Source organism: Equus asinus, chromosome 3 (genome assembly GCF_041296235.1).
Source record: "Equus asinus isolate D_3611 breed Donkey chromosome 3, EquAss-T2T_v2, whole genome shotgun sequence".
Lineage (NCBI taxonomy): Eukaryota > Metazoa > Chordata > Mammalia > Perissodactyla > Equidae > Equus > Equus asinus.
Window position 1 is genome coordinate 161,746,478 of NC_091792.1, and position 13,011 is coordinate 161,759,488.

General features: G+C 62.2%; 1 protein-coding gene across 1 annotated transcript in view; it reads left to right on the plus strand.

Moving 5' to 3' along the window:
- The first annotated feature begins 2,247 nt into the window (after positions 1 to 2,247).
- CPLX1 (complexin 1) overlaps positions 2,248 to 13,011 on the plus strand; it is a 36,759-nt gene continuing 25,995 nt past the window's right edge. The window contains exons 1-2 of the mRNA XM_014832198.3: positions 2,248 to 2,403; positions 3,875 to 3,980. Of these exons, the coding sequence (XP_014687684.1) occupies positions 3,950 to 3,980 (31 nt within the window). The 5' untranslated portion in view covers positions 2,248 to 2,403; positions 3,875 to 3,949. The remainder of the gene's footprint in view (positions 2,404 to 3,874; positions 3,981 to 13,011) is intronic.

The window sequence follows — 13,011 nt, forward strand, 5'->3', positions numbered from 1 at the left end:
AGACAGAGAGAGAGAGACAAAGAGAGACACGGAGAGAGACAAACAGAGAGACAGAGAGAGACAGAGGCACAGAGACAGAGTAAAAGAGAGACAGAGAGAGAAGACAGGGACAGAGACAGAGAGAGATAGCGACAGAGACAGAGAGACAGAGACAGAGAGACAGAGATAGAGAGACAGAGACAGAGAGACAGAGAGAGATTGAGACAGAAGAGACAGAGACAGAGAGACAGATGGTGACCCCACAGCTGACCTCTGAATGGTGACCCCACAGGGAGGGAAGGAGAAAGACAGAGGGATGGAAGGTCAGGCAGCATCTGTGGGCTGGCAGGGAGCCTCTGTCCTTCCTGCCCGAGCCTGTCCCTGGCCGCATGGGCCCCTGGCTCAGGGGTGTGTGTGGAGCTCAGCCAGGCCCAGGTGGTAGAACCAGTGGGCAGGGGCTCCCCCCGGCACTGCAGCAGGGACCCTGCACTCTTCTCCTCTGATGAGCCTGCACACCCTGCCCCACCCGGCTGCCTGGTCAATGGGGTGTCTCCTTGCAGGTAGCTTGTGAGGGCAGCTGGGGTCAACGGTTGTAGGGCCTGCTCTGGGCTCACCGGGGTCACTTCTGGGGTCTTCCGTGGGGTTGCCATCAGGGGGCCAGCTGAGGGTTATCCCCCAGGTCCATCTGGTGGCAGGGTGGAGGAAAGTGACTGTCCTCTCTCCTGGGCCCAGACCTCTCCCCTCTGGCATCCACACCCAGATTCTGAGGACATGGGAAGGGCCAGGCTGAGCAGACCTTGAGCTGGGGCTCAAGTCAGACCCTCAAGACCCTCAGACACCTGGGAACAGGTGACCACTCCACAGAGCACCTGTCCCCACTCCTGCACGAGGCCTCACATGAAGCTGAAGCATAACTGTGCTTCTTACACTCCTGGGGGTGGCCAGGGTGGCCAGCAGGAAGGGCTCCCTGCAGCGGGCCCTCCCTTGTGGGCAGCCCCACCCTCACTTCCTGGCCCAGATCCAGGGGACAGGGCTGTTGCAGGAGGAATGGGCAGTGTGAAGGCCAGCTCCCAGTAGGGAGACTACAGCTCCGTGTGTCTGCAGATCTGTGTCCTGGGACATGGGCGTCCCCCAGCACCCCTGGGACCTGAGCTGACCAAAGTGGCAGCTGAGTGAGGAGTGGCCTCCTCCACCCCTCGCCTTCCCCTCCTTCCTCCCCTGTTGAGGGCCCCTGCCAGGCCACTGCTGGGCACAGCCAGGCCTGGAGATGGTCAGCTAGCGGGGTGGGAGCTGGGAGGGGAGGTGCCAAGCAGGTTGGGGGGAAACAGGTGGATGTGACCCTGAGCCTGCTCCAGAGTTCAAGCTGAGCGGCCTGGGGGTGGTCTCCCCTGCGGGGGGGTGAAGGTCAGAGGCAGCTCCAGGATTCACCCGTCCAGCCAGGTCCAGCGGAGGGGACAGTGACAAGTTAATGCAGTGGCCACCAGGAGTGTCCACTCATGGACCAGGAGCCCAGCCCTGGGCCTCTGGGAAACCTGGACCCCTGCAGCCCCCCGCCTCCACACTCCCACATGGACTGCAGGCCGAGGGGCTGTGGGGCAGGAGGCCTGCAGCGACCTTGCAGCGACCCGGTGGTGCAACTCTAACCGCAAGGGAAATCCTGGAGGCCTGGTGGAGGGGGTGGCCACAGCAGGGACAGTGGAGGTGGGGCGGCTGCGTCTGCAGTAACCTTCACGAGTCCCTGCTCCTCGCGGGCCTGCCGCCTCCGAGAGACGGGGGTCTCTGGGCCCCTGTTCACTAAAACGAAGCTCAGTGACTCTCTTACACTGAGAAATGGGTCCGGCCGGCCCTCGGGTCTCTCTCCCCCAGGAGAGGCTGAGTTTTCAAGACTCCAGGGACTCCCTTCTCCCGCCCAGCCCGGCGAAGAGGCCCGGAGCGGCTGGGGTCGAGGCCACTGTCACCGCCCCCTCCGGGGAACCTTTCCTCGCATGGAATGGGGAGCGGGTGGCGACCCCCAACTCCGGCCCCTGACCGCTCCAGCGACAGGAAAGGACTTTCCCGCGGGTCCCGCGCGCGCTTACGAGGCGCCCCGCGCGGGCGAGGGGGAGAGGAGCAGGACCCCCTTTTGGGGGGCGGCCCCGCCGAGTCCACACGGCGAGCCCGGGTCCGGGGCAGTGTCTGGGGTTCTGCGCGGCTGGGCGGGCCGGAGCGGGCTCCCGAGCGCAGGGGGGCGCGGCTCCGCCCCTCTAGTCCCCCCAACCCCGCAGGCGCCCGCGGAGCCGCCTCGGCCCCGCCCTCCTCGTCACGCTCCATGTGACGCGCCCTCCTCGCGGTGCCCTTCAGCCGCCGCCGCAGTTCCCGGCGCCACATGGACCCGGCCGGCCCGAGCGCGCTCCGCCGCTGACCGCCCGCGCCCCGGCCGGGAAGGTAACCCGTGCCCCCTCCCCTCCCCTCCCCTCCCCTCCCCGGACGCCCCTTCTCTTCTCCTCCCCTCCCCTCCCAGGACACCCCCTCCGCTCTACTCCCCTCCCCTCCCTGGACGCTCCCTCCCCTCCTCTCCCCTCCCCGGACCCCTCTCCCCTCTCCTCCCCTCCCCTCCCCGGACGCCCCCTCCCCTCCCGGCGGGCGCGCTCCGGCCGGGCTGGCGCTGTCCACCGCGCGGTGCTGAACGCGGGCCCGGCCCGCGCCCTCCCTCTCCTGCTCCGTCTCCGAGTCTCGGCCTCTCGCGCCTCCCTTCCCTCCCTCGTCCTCGATCTCTCCTCCTCTCTACCGGCGCGCCCGCCTGAGGGCCGCTGGGCAGAGCCGGGAAAGGGGTGCGGCGGCCGCGGGAGCCCCGGCCCGCGCGGCGGCGATGGGAGCCCTGGGGGAGCTCCCGCAGCACCCCCGAGCCTCTGCGGCGGGCCCTGCGGTTCCCTCCCCACCAGGAGCCAGGGGAGAAGTTTGGAAGGAATCTGCTTTGCGGCAAAGGCGCCCCTGCGCGCCCGCGCTTTTCAGGGAGGCGGGGGCACCCCCAGCCTGCCACCCCTCCCCAGCCCGCACACACGCGGGTCTCCTGCGCTGCAGAGGAAAAATTCATAAAGCAGTGGATCTCCAGGGACCTAGGTTTCCCTGCCAGAAGAGACCTTGGGCGGGGGGGGGGGGGGGGGGGGGGGTGGGCAACGACGCTGCATCTGCCGATTTTACAGGAAGCACCTCCCCACCAGAGTTCCAGCTGACCTGGGGTGCCCCATCCATGCAGATGCAGGTGGAGGGGTGGTCTGCCCCCACTTTCCATTTGTTCCTTGAAGGCCGAGCCCCTGCTGGTTTCTCCTTTCCACTCCAGTCTCTGCTGTGGGCAGGTGGCAGTGGGTGCTGGAACCTCCCCTGGATAGAATCTGGTCTCTGGAGACTCCCCCATCAGAAGCCGAAGGGACCTCCCTGAAGGGGCATGTGCTCCGGCTCCATGCACTCTAACTCTCCCATCCCTTGGATGGACCGCCCCCTGTGGCCCAGGGCCCACCATAGAGGCAGCAGAGCCAGTCACCTTCAAACGCCCCCGGGGCCTGCCCCTGCTTCACAGAGGCTGGCTCCTCTAAGCTGCACCCCCCAAGATGTGAGCACCTCCCACCCCTGCAGTGGCAGCCAAAGCTGGCTTCAGAAACCCCAGGGACTGGGTGAGACCACTTTGCAGGTCCAGCTGGGGTCCTGGGATCTGCCTGCCCTGGTCAGGGTATAGTGTGGAAGGCCCCCTCCACAGGGACCCTCCCAGTGCGGGGGTCCAGCCACAAGGTGTGGGGAGGACGATGGATGATGCTCTCTCAGACCCCAGACCCATGCTGAGGGGAGGCTGGGTGGGGACGAGGAAGAAGCCCTTCCCTAGCCCGATCAGGGTGACTTGTGGCCACTTCCTCTCCTCCAGGCAGAAGACTGCTGGCCACACTCGCATGTGAGTTCCGACCCTCGGAAGAACTGCTGAGGAAACACAGCCATCGTCATGGAGTTTGTGATGAAGCAGGCCCTGGGAGGTAGGAAGCAGGGGTTGTGGGGGCATATTGCTCCCACGGGTCATGGCCTGCACACCGCAGTGGCATGCAGACGTCACACGTGGCTGCTCTCAGCCTTCACACTCACCCACGCACATCCCCCCAGACACACCAGCCTGCTCCCTCTGGCAGAGTGGGGCCTGGCCAGCCTTGGGGGTGGGAGAGGGTGTGTGCTGTGGTCAGGGCAGGGCCCACCCAATGGTGCTGAGGCAGGGGTCAAAGGCCGAGCAGCAGCACCCCCACTTGGCTCGGGAAGACATCCGAGGGTGGGTTTCAGAGGCACTGAGGGCCATCCTAACTGGCAGGTCCGGAGGCCCCCACTGGTATTCACTGTAGTAAGCAGAGCTTCGAGAGGCCACAGGGGCTGCAGGAGCTGGAAGGGAGTTGGGGGGACAGAGCTGGACCTGCGGTGTCCAGCAAGGACCCCGTGGGTTTCACCCAGGTTGGGGGCAGCAGTGTGCACAGGGACAAGAGAAGAGGCTTGTGTGACACTGGTCCCTTGCACAGAGGCAGTGTGGTCTCTTGTGTATGTGTTTGGGGAGGGGACCCCCCCTTCCAACTCTGCTGACTCCTATTTGAAGGGAATCCTGTGCGTACTTGGCTGAAGGCCATCATCATGGCCAGAGAGCCTGGCCCAGGAGAGGAAGGTGGTATAGGATAGTGGGCTGAGGCTCTGGCCCGGGAGGTGGTGGGGCAGTGGGCCGAGGTCCACATTGGCATGAATGCGCTCTGCAGAGCAGCCTGGTCAGCCCAGGCCCCTGGGGCCTCCACTTGGTGCAGCGCCATCTCTCTGGGAGGGGAGCGGCAGCCAGCGCCCGACTCTGCCTTTAGAGATGTCCTCCTCGGGTGGGCCCTAGGGGCCGTACTCTGCTGGTGCTGTTCGCAGCCCAGCGCAAGTCAGGTGACACATGACAAGGCCACCCGCTTGGTGCTGCTGTGATGGCAGGAGGAAGTGGGAACTTTCGCCATAGGTGGGGAGCTGGTGGGGGCCGTTGTGCCAGAAACGAAGGGCAGGATGGAAGGACTGGGGCCACCCCCCAGGACAGGAGCCCCACATGTGGGCTTGTCTCCTGGAGAATGGCTGCATTTCCGCTCAACACAGATTAAATGAAAAGACATCGGGCCTGGCCTGGGGCCACGTTCCATGAGATGTCGTGGTCAAGGAGAAGCTGCAGGTCGAGTCTAATTATAATGATTACGTCACCAGGACATGATTCAGGGACAAGGCAGCATCCTGGCTCTGGGAGGGATCCATGTTCCACCCAGCCCGAGGCTGTTACAGATAATTAATTAGGTGGCTAATTCAGGCCTTGAGGTGGGCTTGTAAGAAAACTGAAATATCTGATTTGGCTGTCTACATGGCTGAAATTAGCTGGGTAATTGCCAGCCTGGATTCCCTTTGTTCCATGTCAGCCCAAAGTTTCTCCTGCAGCGGCGACGGGGCGGGCTTCTCAGAGAGATGTGGGAACTGCGAGGGGGCGGCCCGCAGAGGCCCCTCAGAGCACCCTGTCCACGCGGCTCGCCGGGCACCCCAGGCCAGGCATTGGCCCTGACATTCGCCATCCCAGTGCTGCAGGGCAGGGGCTGCATGTGACCTCTTGGTGACACCCTGTTTTCTGTTCCTGTACTTTGTCCCCCCATCCCCGGATGGGCATCATTTTGGTCTCTCTGGATGCATATGTGTGAGAGGGAGACAGACGGAGGGACAGAGATAGACAGAGACCAAAAGTCTTCTGAGAGAGACAGACGAGAGCCCCAGACACAGAGGATCTGCTGGGATGGACCCCGGGAAACCGTCCAGAGAGGCGAGCCCAGAGAAATGGGGGCCAGGGATGGAGTTGGAGGGAAGGTACAGCCCAGAAACAGACCAAGGAAAGGACAGAAACAGAAATGCCCCAGGGTGCGCCAGACACACAGCGATGTGGGAAACAAGTCCCAGGGAGAGAGATGCAGGAGAGAGACAATGGGCGCGAGGCTGTCTGGAGTCAGGCAGAGATGGCAACTGGGGGAGACAGAAGCTCAGAAGAAAACATCTGGAGAACATCTTGGAAAAGACAGGGTGACTGAGACAGAAACTGAGGAACCCAAGGGAACGGATACGTGGATAAGTGCAGGATACGTGGACCGAGAGAGCCACAGAGACAAAGATGGAGACGGGGCGGGGGAGAGAAATAGAGACAGAGAGAGACAGAGACAGAGAGGGAGAGAGAGAAACAGAGACACAGAGAGAGGTGAAGACAAAGAGACGCAGACAGATACAGACAGAAATAGAGAGTAGAGAGAAAAAGACAGAGAGGCGGAGCAGGGGAGAGACAGAGAGAGGGACAAGAGACAGAGAATGACAGAGATGTCTCAGGAACGAAAAGAAATAGAGTCAGGGTCGAAAACAGAGTACATCCCTACCCACACTCACACGCACACACATACACACACACATGCACACTCAGAGGACACACAGAAGAAAGGAGGGAAGAGACGGCCCTGGAGGGAGCCCCAGGCAGCCTCGCTCAGCTGTGCTGGGGACAGGACTCAGTGCGGCCTAATTAAACTGTGGCCGTCGGAGGCTGTCCCCAGCTTGCTGAGCTGCACGGCCAGTCCTCTGGCAAGGACAGACTTCTTGGCCCTGACCTTGTGTCTTAGGCAAGGCCTTTGTGGGGACAAAGTACGAGGTGACTGCCCAGTGGGGACGACAGCTGCAGGACTCAGAATCCATCAGACAGACAGACAGACAGGATACCATGGGCCCCCAGGCACATGGCCTTGTCCACTCTGGGGTTAAGGGCACCCTGGACTGGGCAAGGACCCGGTCCCAGATCTGCTGGGCTGACGACGAGGCGTGTGCCCTGGGTCTGTGGTGTCTCTGTCCCCCTGGCCCCCACGAGTCAGTCTGGCGTCTCTCCCTCTGAGGGTTTCGCTGGAGAGCTGACTGGGCTTCTCTGTGGCGCTCAGGCCTCTCATGCCCTCAGTCATCTGGTCACGGCTCCAGCAGCCTCTGCCCCTCCTTGCATCCCACTGGCTGGCACGTTGCGGACACCTCCCACATGGCCAGCTGGGCCGCTGGTGAGACCCCCCGAGGAGGCAGGCGAGACTCAGCCTGCTGATGCTGCAGGACAGACAGAGCGAGCCCCCGAGATTCAGGGGGAGCCGGTTCAGGAGGAGCTCAGCTGCAGCAAGGACGACGGCCGGCCGTGAAATCCCAGGCCCAGGTCCTCCCTGTAATCTTCTGTAGACACCTGACTGTCGATCTCTGTGGCTTGGCCGGCCCCGAGCCCAGCTGGTGGGGGTCATGCTCTGCCGCTGTGGCGGCCACATCAGAGCCCTCTCCTCCACCGGCCTGTCTGCTTGGACACTGAGCCGCCTCCCCGGGGACCGCAGGTCACCTGGGAGCAGAGCACAGACTCTGGGGGCACGTGTTACAGGAGTGAAGGGAGGGGGAGGGAAGAGACAAGGAGTTGCCTTGGGGATGAGGGGCTGCCCTGGGCCATGAGGGAGGACGGGACAGAGACTGGGAGGGGCTGGCAGGGGGGTGACAAGCTACGGGGCGGGGCAGGGCTGCCCTCAGCGCAGCTGTGGGTGGGGAGGAGTGGGACTCAGGTGCCAGCACGCTGACGTCCTGCCTCATCATGTCCCGGCAAGACCAGTAGCACTGACCGACGACCTCACTCAGGCTCCTGGTGCCAAGCTCTTTCTCTGAGGGCCGGCAGGTAGCAGTGGACCATGGACGAAGGGGCAGGTGGCCCCCAGGGCTCCTCCCCTGAGGTGGCAGGATCAGCCCAGACACTTGGCCTCTGGGCCCCCACGGTGCATATGGGAGGGCTTCACACCACGGCCGACTGTCTGAGGACACAGCCTGAGAGGGGCCAGGCGGGGCCCGTTGGGGTGCCTACCCTTGGGGCCGAGTTCTCCACAGGCTGAACGGGGCACCTTTGGTTCCTTCAGGCTCAGAAGACTTGACCTCCAGGACATAGCTCAGCTGGGATCGCCCCAAGGCCAGGGAGCCCTGAGAGCCGCGGGGGCTGTGGGACGCAGAGCAAGCCACAGAGGGGAATTCTCCTGGGGCCAAATTGTCAGGGAAACTGTCCAGCTGTTGGCAAACTTGTCTTTACCAGAAGGGCCTGGAGGCCTTACAGGCCTTTACAAGATCCACCGAGACACCCCCAGATTTAAATCCGCCAACACTCAGTGCCTGAAAGAAGAAAACAGGGACGCAGAGTCGGTGTGGCGGCTGCTGGCGTGGGGACTGGGAACCTGTCTGCCACAGGCGGCCTTGAACTGGCGCCAGGCGGCCCGGCCACTTCGGCACAGATCTGGGGCTCAGGGTCCCCAAGGGTATAATTTGAAGACACTGCTTTCCCCCAAGGCCAGGAAGTGGCAAATGGTCCTGGAGCTATATTTACACCATGGACAGGAGCGTGGGCAGTTGTCAGGTTAACGTGGTTGGTATGGACTCTCAGGCTAAATCCGGCGCAGGTGGCTATTTTGGCCCAAACAATCCCATTTGTGGCTGGCTGTCCCGTCATTCCCCCTCAGTGTGACACGTTCTGTGTCAGGAACACACTCAGGTCTTCAGGGACTGTGCGGGGGCAGGGGAGGGCTTCATGGAGGAGGGGACGTCTGAGATGGGCTCCAAGGACCAGCAGACGAGACTGGGACACAGCACGTGCAAGGGCCTGGGGCCATGGGGCCATGGGGCCATGGGGCTGGAGCTGGGGCTGGAAGGAGCTTCGAGGGAGAACATTACAGGACCCAGCAACCAAGCCCAAGTAGGGTCTTCTTGCGGAGCTCAGGTCTGCCCTGGCACGTCCAGTGGCTCTTGGCATGTGGTCAGGCAGGACGGTGTCCTGTGGCGAGCTGGCCTCGGGCCAGTCCTGGGCAAGGAGGCGGTCCCGTCTCAGGGGTAGAGGGCATCAGGGCCTGTGTCCAGTGCGAGGAGATGAATAGCCAAGGTCCTGAGGCCTGCGTGTCGGGGCAGGAGCAGCAGCTCCTTGGGCCGAGGCTGCGGGTGGACGAAGGAAGGTGAACCACTGTCACCCAGGCCTCCGTGGATGGAGGAAATCATGGCGTGGACATGTCCCCCAGGGAAAGCCTTGGGGGCCACTGCGGTTGGGCCTCCACACCATGTGGGTGGCGGGCTGTGTCCTCTGGGCCGGGTCACCCTGGGGGTCTTGTGGGAATCAGTCCCCAGATGAGTCAAGGCCACCAGGACCAGATCCTGGAGAATGGAGGGCAGTGCCCACCTTGGAGCTCACATGAGATGGGGGCTGGGGCGGGGAGGGTCTCCCTCTGACGGCCCAAGTCCCCTCTCTCAGTGCTGGCCACCCCTCCACCCCCGCCTCCAGGGCTTGTTGGGGTCTGGCACCTGCCTCTGTTAAGCAGCTGAGCCCTCTCCTGCTGCTGCCCAGCTGAGGCCTGTGTGTCTGCAGCCGCTCTGGAGACCCAGCCCTGGGCTCCTGAGGCCTTGCAGGTCAGACGTGGCTCTTCCAGGATGCTCCCTCCCCTTGCCTCCTAGGACACCAGTCAGGGCGCAGTGGCAGCGTGAGGTCCCAGGTGTCCTGTCCTGACCCCTAGTGTCCTCTGCAGGACTCTACACTGAGGGCACGACCAGGCATCCCCAGCCTACGCCAAACCCAGGTCCTGAGGGCAGGGCTGGCCCCACGGCTCCCCGGCTCCGTCTGTCTGTTTGGGGGTTAGCTCTGTTCATGGGAGGCCTCCCACCAGCCTGGGGCTGCCCCAGGGAGACACTGACCAGGTGAGGCCAGGTTCTCTGGCATCTGGAAGCATGATGAAGCCACAGGCTGAGCTGGGCTCCAAGGCAAGGCGCAGATCGGGAAGCGAAACTCTAGAATTCTACACGAGATGCTTTTGACTCAAATTACAGAGAACCAGACAGAGAGCGGCTTGAGTTGTTTCTCTAATGTGGTGAGGCACAGGAGGTGGCTCAGGTGCTCAGCGGTGCCGTCAGGGGCCCGGCTCTGGCTCTCGTTTTGCCACTGTTGTCCCGGCGGAGTGTTCGTGTTCAGCCTGCTCCTCATAGTTGCAGAGTGGCTGTTGCTGCTCTGGCATCACATCCACATTTAGGGCAGGAGGAAGGGGAGAGGCTAAAGGAATGTGTGTGTGGAATCTCGCGGAGGGTTTCCCCTTACGTGTCATGAGCAAGAAGGGTCTAGGAAGCTGAGGGCCAGCGTGGCACCTGGGGGCAGTATTGGGCAGGCAGTTCAGAGCTTGGCTCACATCAACTTGGAAACTGTTGATTTTCAGATGTGAGAGCCCCAAACCTTGAGCCCCAGAGGGCAGGGGGGTCCCTCCTTCCCCTGCTCACCCCGAGAGCTGGCTCCTCCTCTACAGGCAGCCAGCAAATACTTGATGGTAAAATACCAAGGGTCGTTCAGAACAGGCTCCCAGATGCCGTGTTGCATCGAGATGGCACCAGCTTACTTCAGGGGCCCCAGCAGAGACGCCTCTCACCCCACGTCTCTAGGAGCCCAGAAGGGCTTCAGAGAAACTGCCTTTTCTCCCAAAACCGTGAAGGACGGTCCTTCCCTCAGGAGAGGACTCCCCTGGTTGGCTAAGCTGCAGCTCAATTACGATGCTTCTGCCCAACATGGGATGAAACAGACATGATGGTCTTGAACCGGCAAAGCCACGGACTTCTTGCCTCATTGTTTGGAATTAAAGCGTTCATTTTAATAGCCCCTACATGAATCAGAATCTCGTGCCAACGTCGGACTGTGCAACAGGCTCGGTAGTGTCGTGCATTTAATGCTGGGACATTAAACAGAGTGGGGAATTGATGAAAACTTGAGAATGAGCATCAAATCCTGGCAAACCCCAATGCCAACAAATTTCAGAGACCCCAAACCCAGGTGGAAGCAGACCAGGCAAGGGGAGGCCACACTGGGCCTGCGACTCATGCTCCGGGTGGGCAGAGAAGAGCATGCAGGGTCTTCTGAGATTCCTGCTGTCAGCCAGTGGCTGCTCAGAGCACCCCGATTCTGTCTTGGGGAGGGTGGGGACTCTGGCTGGGGTCTCTCCAGACCCTCCTCCTGGCCTCTTGTGCGGCAGTTTCCCAGCATTGTCTCACTTTTCCCATTGCGTAGACAGGGGAGAACATGGCTCCCCTCACCCTTACAGGGGTCATTCAGGCCTCTGGCTTCCTCTAGGCAGGCAGCCTGGCAGCGGGGGGGCAGAGAACCCCCACCCCACCTATAGGCCCCCTTTGGTCCCATGGGCTTGACTGTGAATTATAGTGTCCAGGCAGAGGGGGTAGGCTGAGGCTGGGCAGCTGCTGGGGCCAGTGGAGGGCTCAGGGTGCTGAGTTCTGAGTGCTGGGTGCTGTGTGTTGAGTGGTAGGTGCCAAGAGTGCTGGGTGCCATGTGTTGAGTGCTATGTGCTGGGTGCTGCATGTTGACTGCTGAATGCTAGATGCTGGTGTTGGGTGCTGAAAATGCTGAGTGCCAAGTGCTGAGTACTGAGTACTAAATACTAGTGCTAGGTGCCAAGTTCTGTATGCTAGTTGCTAGGTGCTGAGTGTTGCATGCTAGTACTGGGTGCTGAGTGCTGAGTGCCAGATGCCGGGTGCCAGTGCAGATGAGACCTAGGGGACTGAGGACTCATGGGGTCGGGTAACCGGCTAGAGCAGCTCTGACAGAGCCTGCAGGCAGGTTGGCGCCTGGGTCAGCCCCTTTTGGAATTAATGGTTAATCCTAACATTTACATGGGAATGCGGGGGCCTTGTTGTCGTGGGAACATCAGAGGTGTGCTGAGCTTTGCTTCCTGAGTGGGTGGTGGGCCTCGCCAGGGCAGGGTGCCATCCACTGCGTGCACTCCAGGCCATCTTAGCCCCAGGCCAGTGCCTTCACCCTCGAGCTCCCAGCGGCCCAAGACCTGGCCAGGAAGGCCACAGTCTAGGGGCCTCCTGGGAGAGGCAAGAAGAGCAAATGCTGTGTGCACATTGTGAGAGGAAGAGTCAGGGAAAAATCGAAACGGCTTTAGCAGAAGATGGGGGTGGTCCTGCAGAGCCCCCCAGCAAAGTCGCCGTCCTCCAGCCCTTGTGGGTCCTCGGGGCCACTGGGACCATTCTGCACTTAGCTTTCCTTCCAAAGGAAGGCTCTGGAAATGTGGACCACCGTTCCAGGCTTTGCACCTCGTCCATGGGGTGAGGGAGCAGCCCTCCGTGGCGTAGAGTCAGGCTCCCTGGTCCTCTGTCCATCAGGCCAAATGGATGCCTGCTCTTGGGGCTCCCTGTTGGGGTGGAGACGTCGTGGAGGTCCTTGAGTCTTACCCAAGTCCCCTGTAGAATCTCAATCTCCCCCCTTAGTGTCGCCGTCCCCCCGGCATCTCAGTCCCCTGCCAGCCACCCCAGCTGCGAGGGTCGTCTGGGCAGCACTCATCACAGGCCTGCGTGGAGAGACCCACAACAGGTGGGGGCCTAGAAAGGGCTTCAGTTTGCAGACGCTCCGCGGAGAGCAGCAACCCCCTACTGCTCCTGCCTCAGGTTGTCTCAGGGGCCAGGAGGTGCTGGCCGGGAGGGCTCCCGCTCCAGGCTCACTCAGCTCCGGTCAGGCCCCTCCTCCGGGCCCCTGGCGCCCTGCTCCCCATCCCAGGTCCTCGTCCCTCTCAGTAGAGGAGGTGCCAGAGGGCAGCAACCCCCGTGGCCATGGCTGCAGCGCCTCGCACCCCATCAACCCTGGTGGACTGCGGCCAAGTGAGTGGCAGAGAGGCTGAATGGAGGCACAGACGCACGAATATTACAACCGTCCTGGAAGCCGGGCGGCCACACCATCTGTCTGAGCTTGGCTGTGTTTGGGCTCATTAATTGGCGTTTTCATCTCGCCTCTGTCTCCGTTGGTCCTCTCCTGAAAGCCAAGACTAGACGCTCTCCCCCTGGCGCCCAGCTCTGCAGGCAGGGGCAGCTCAGACGGCAGCCACGGCTGCGGGCCCAGGCTCCCCTCCCCAGCGGGTGCAGGGGTGCAGGGCATCTGATCGTCGCGAGACTGTGGGGAGAGCTTTGTTC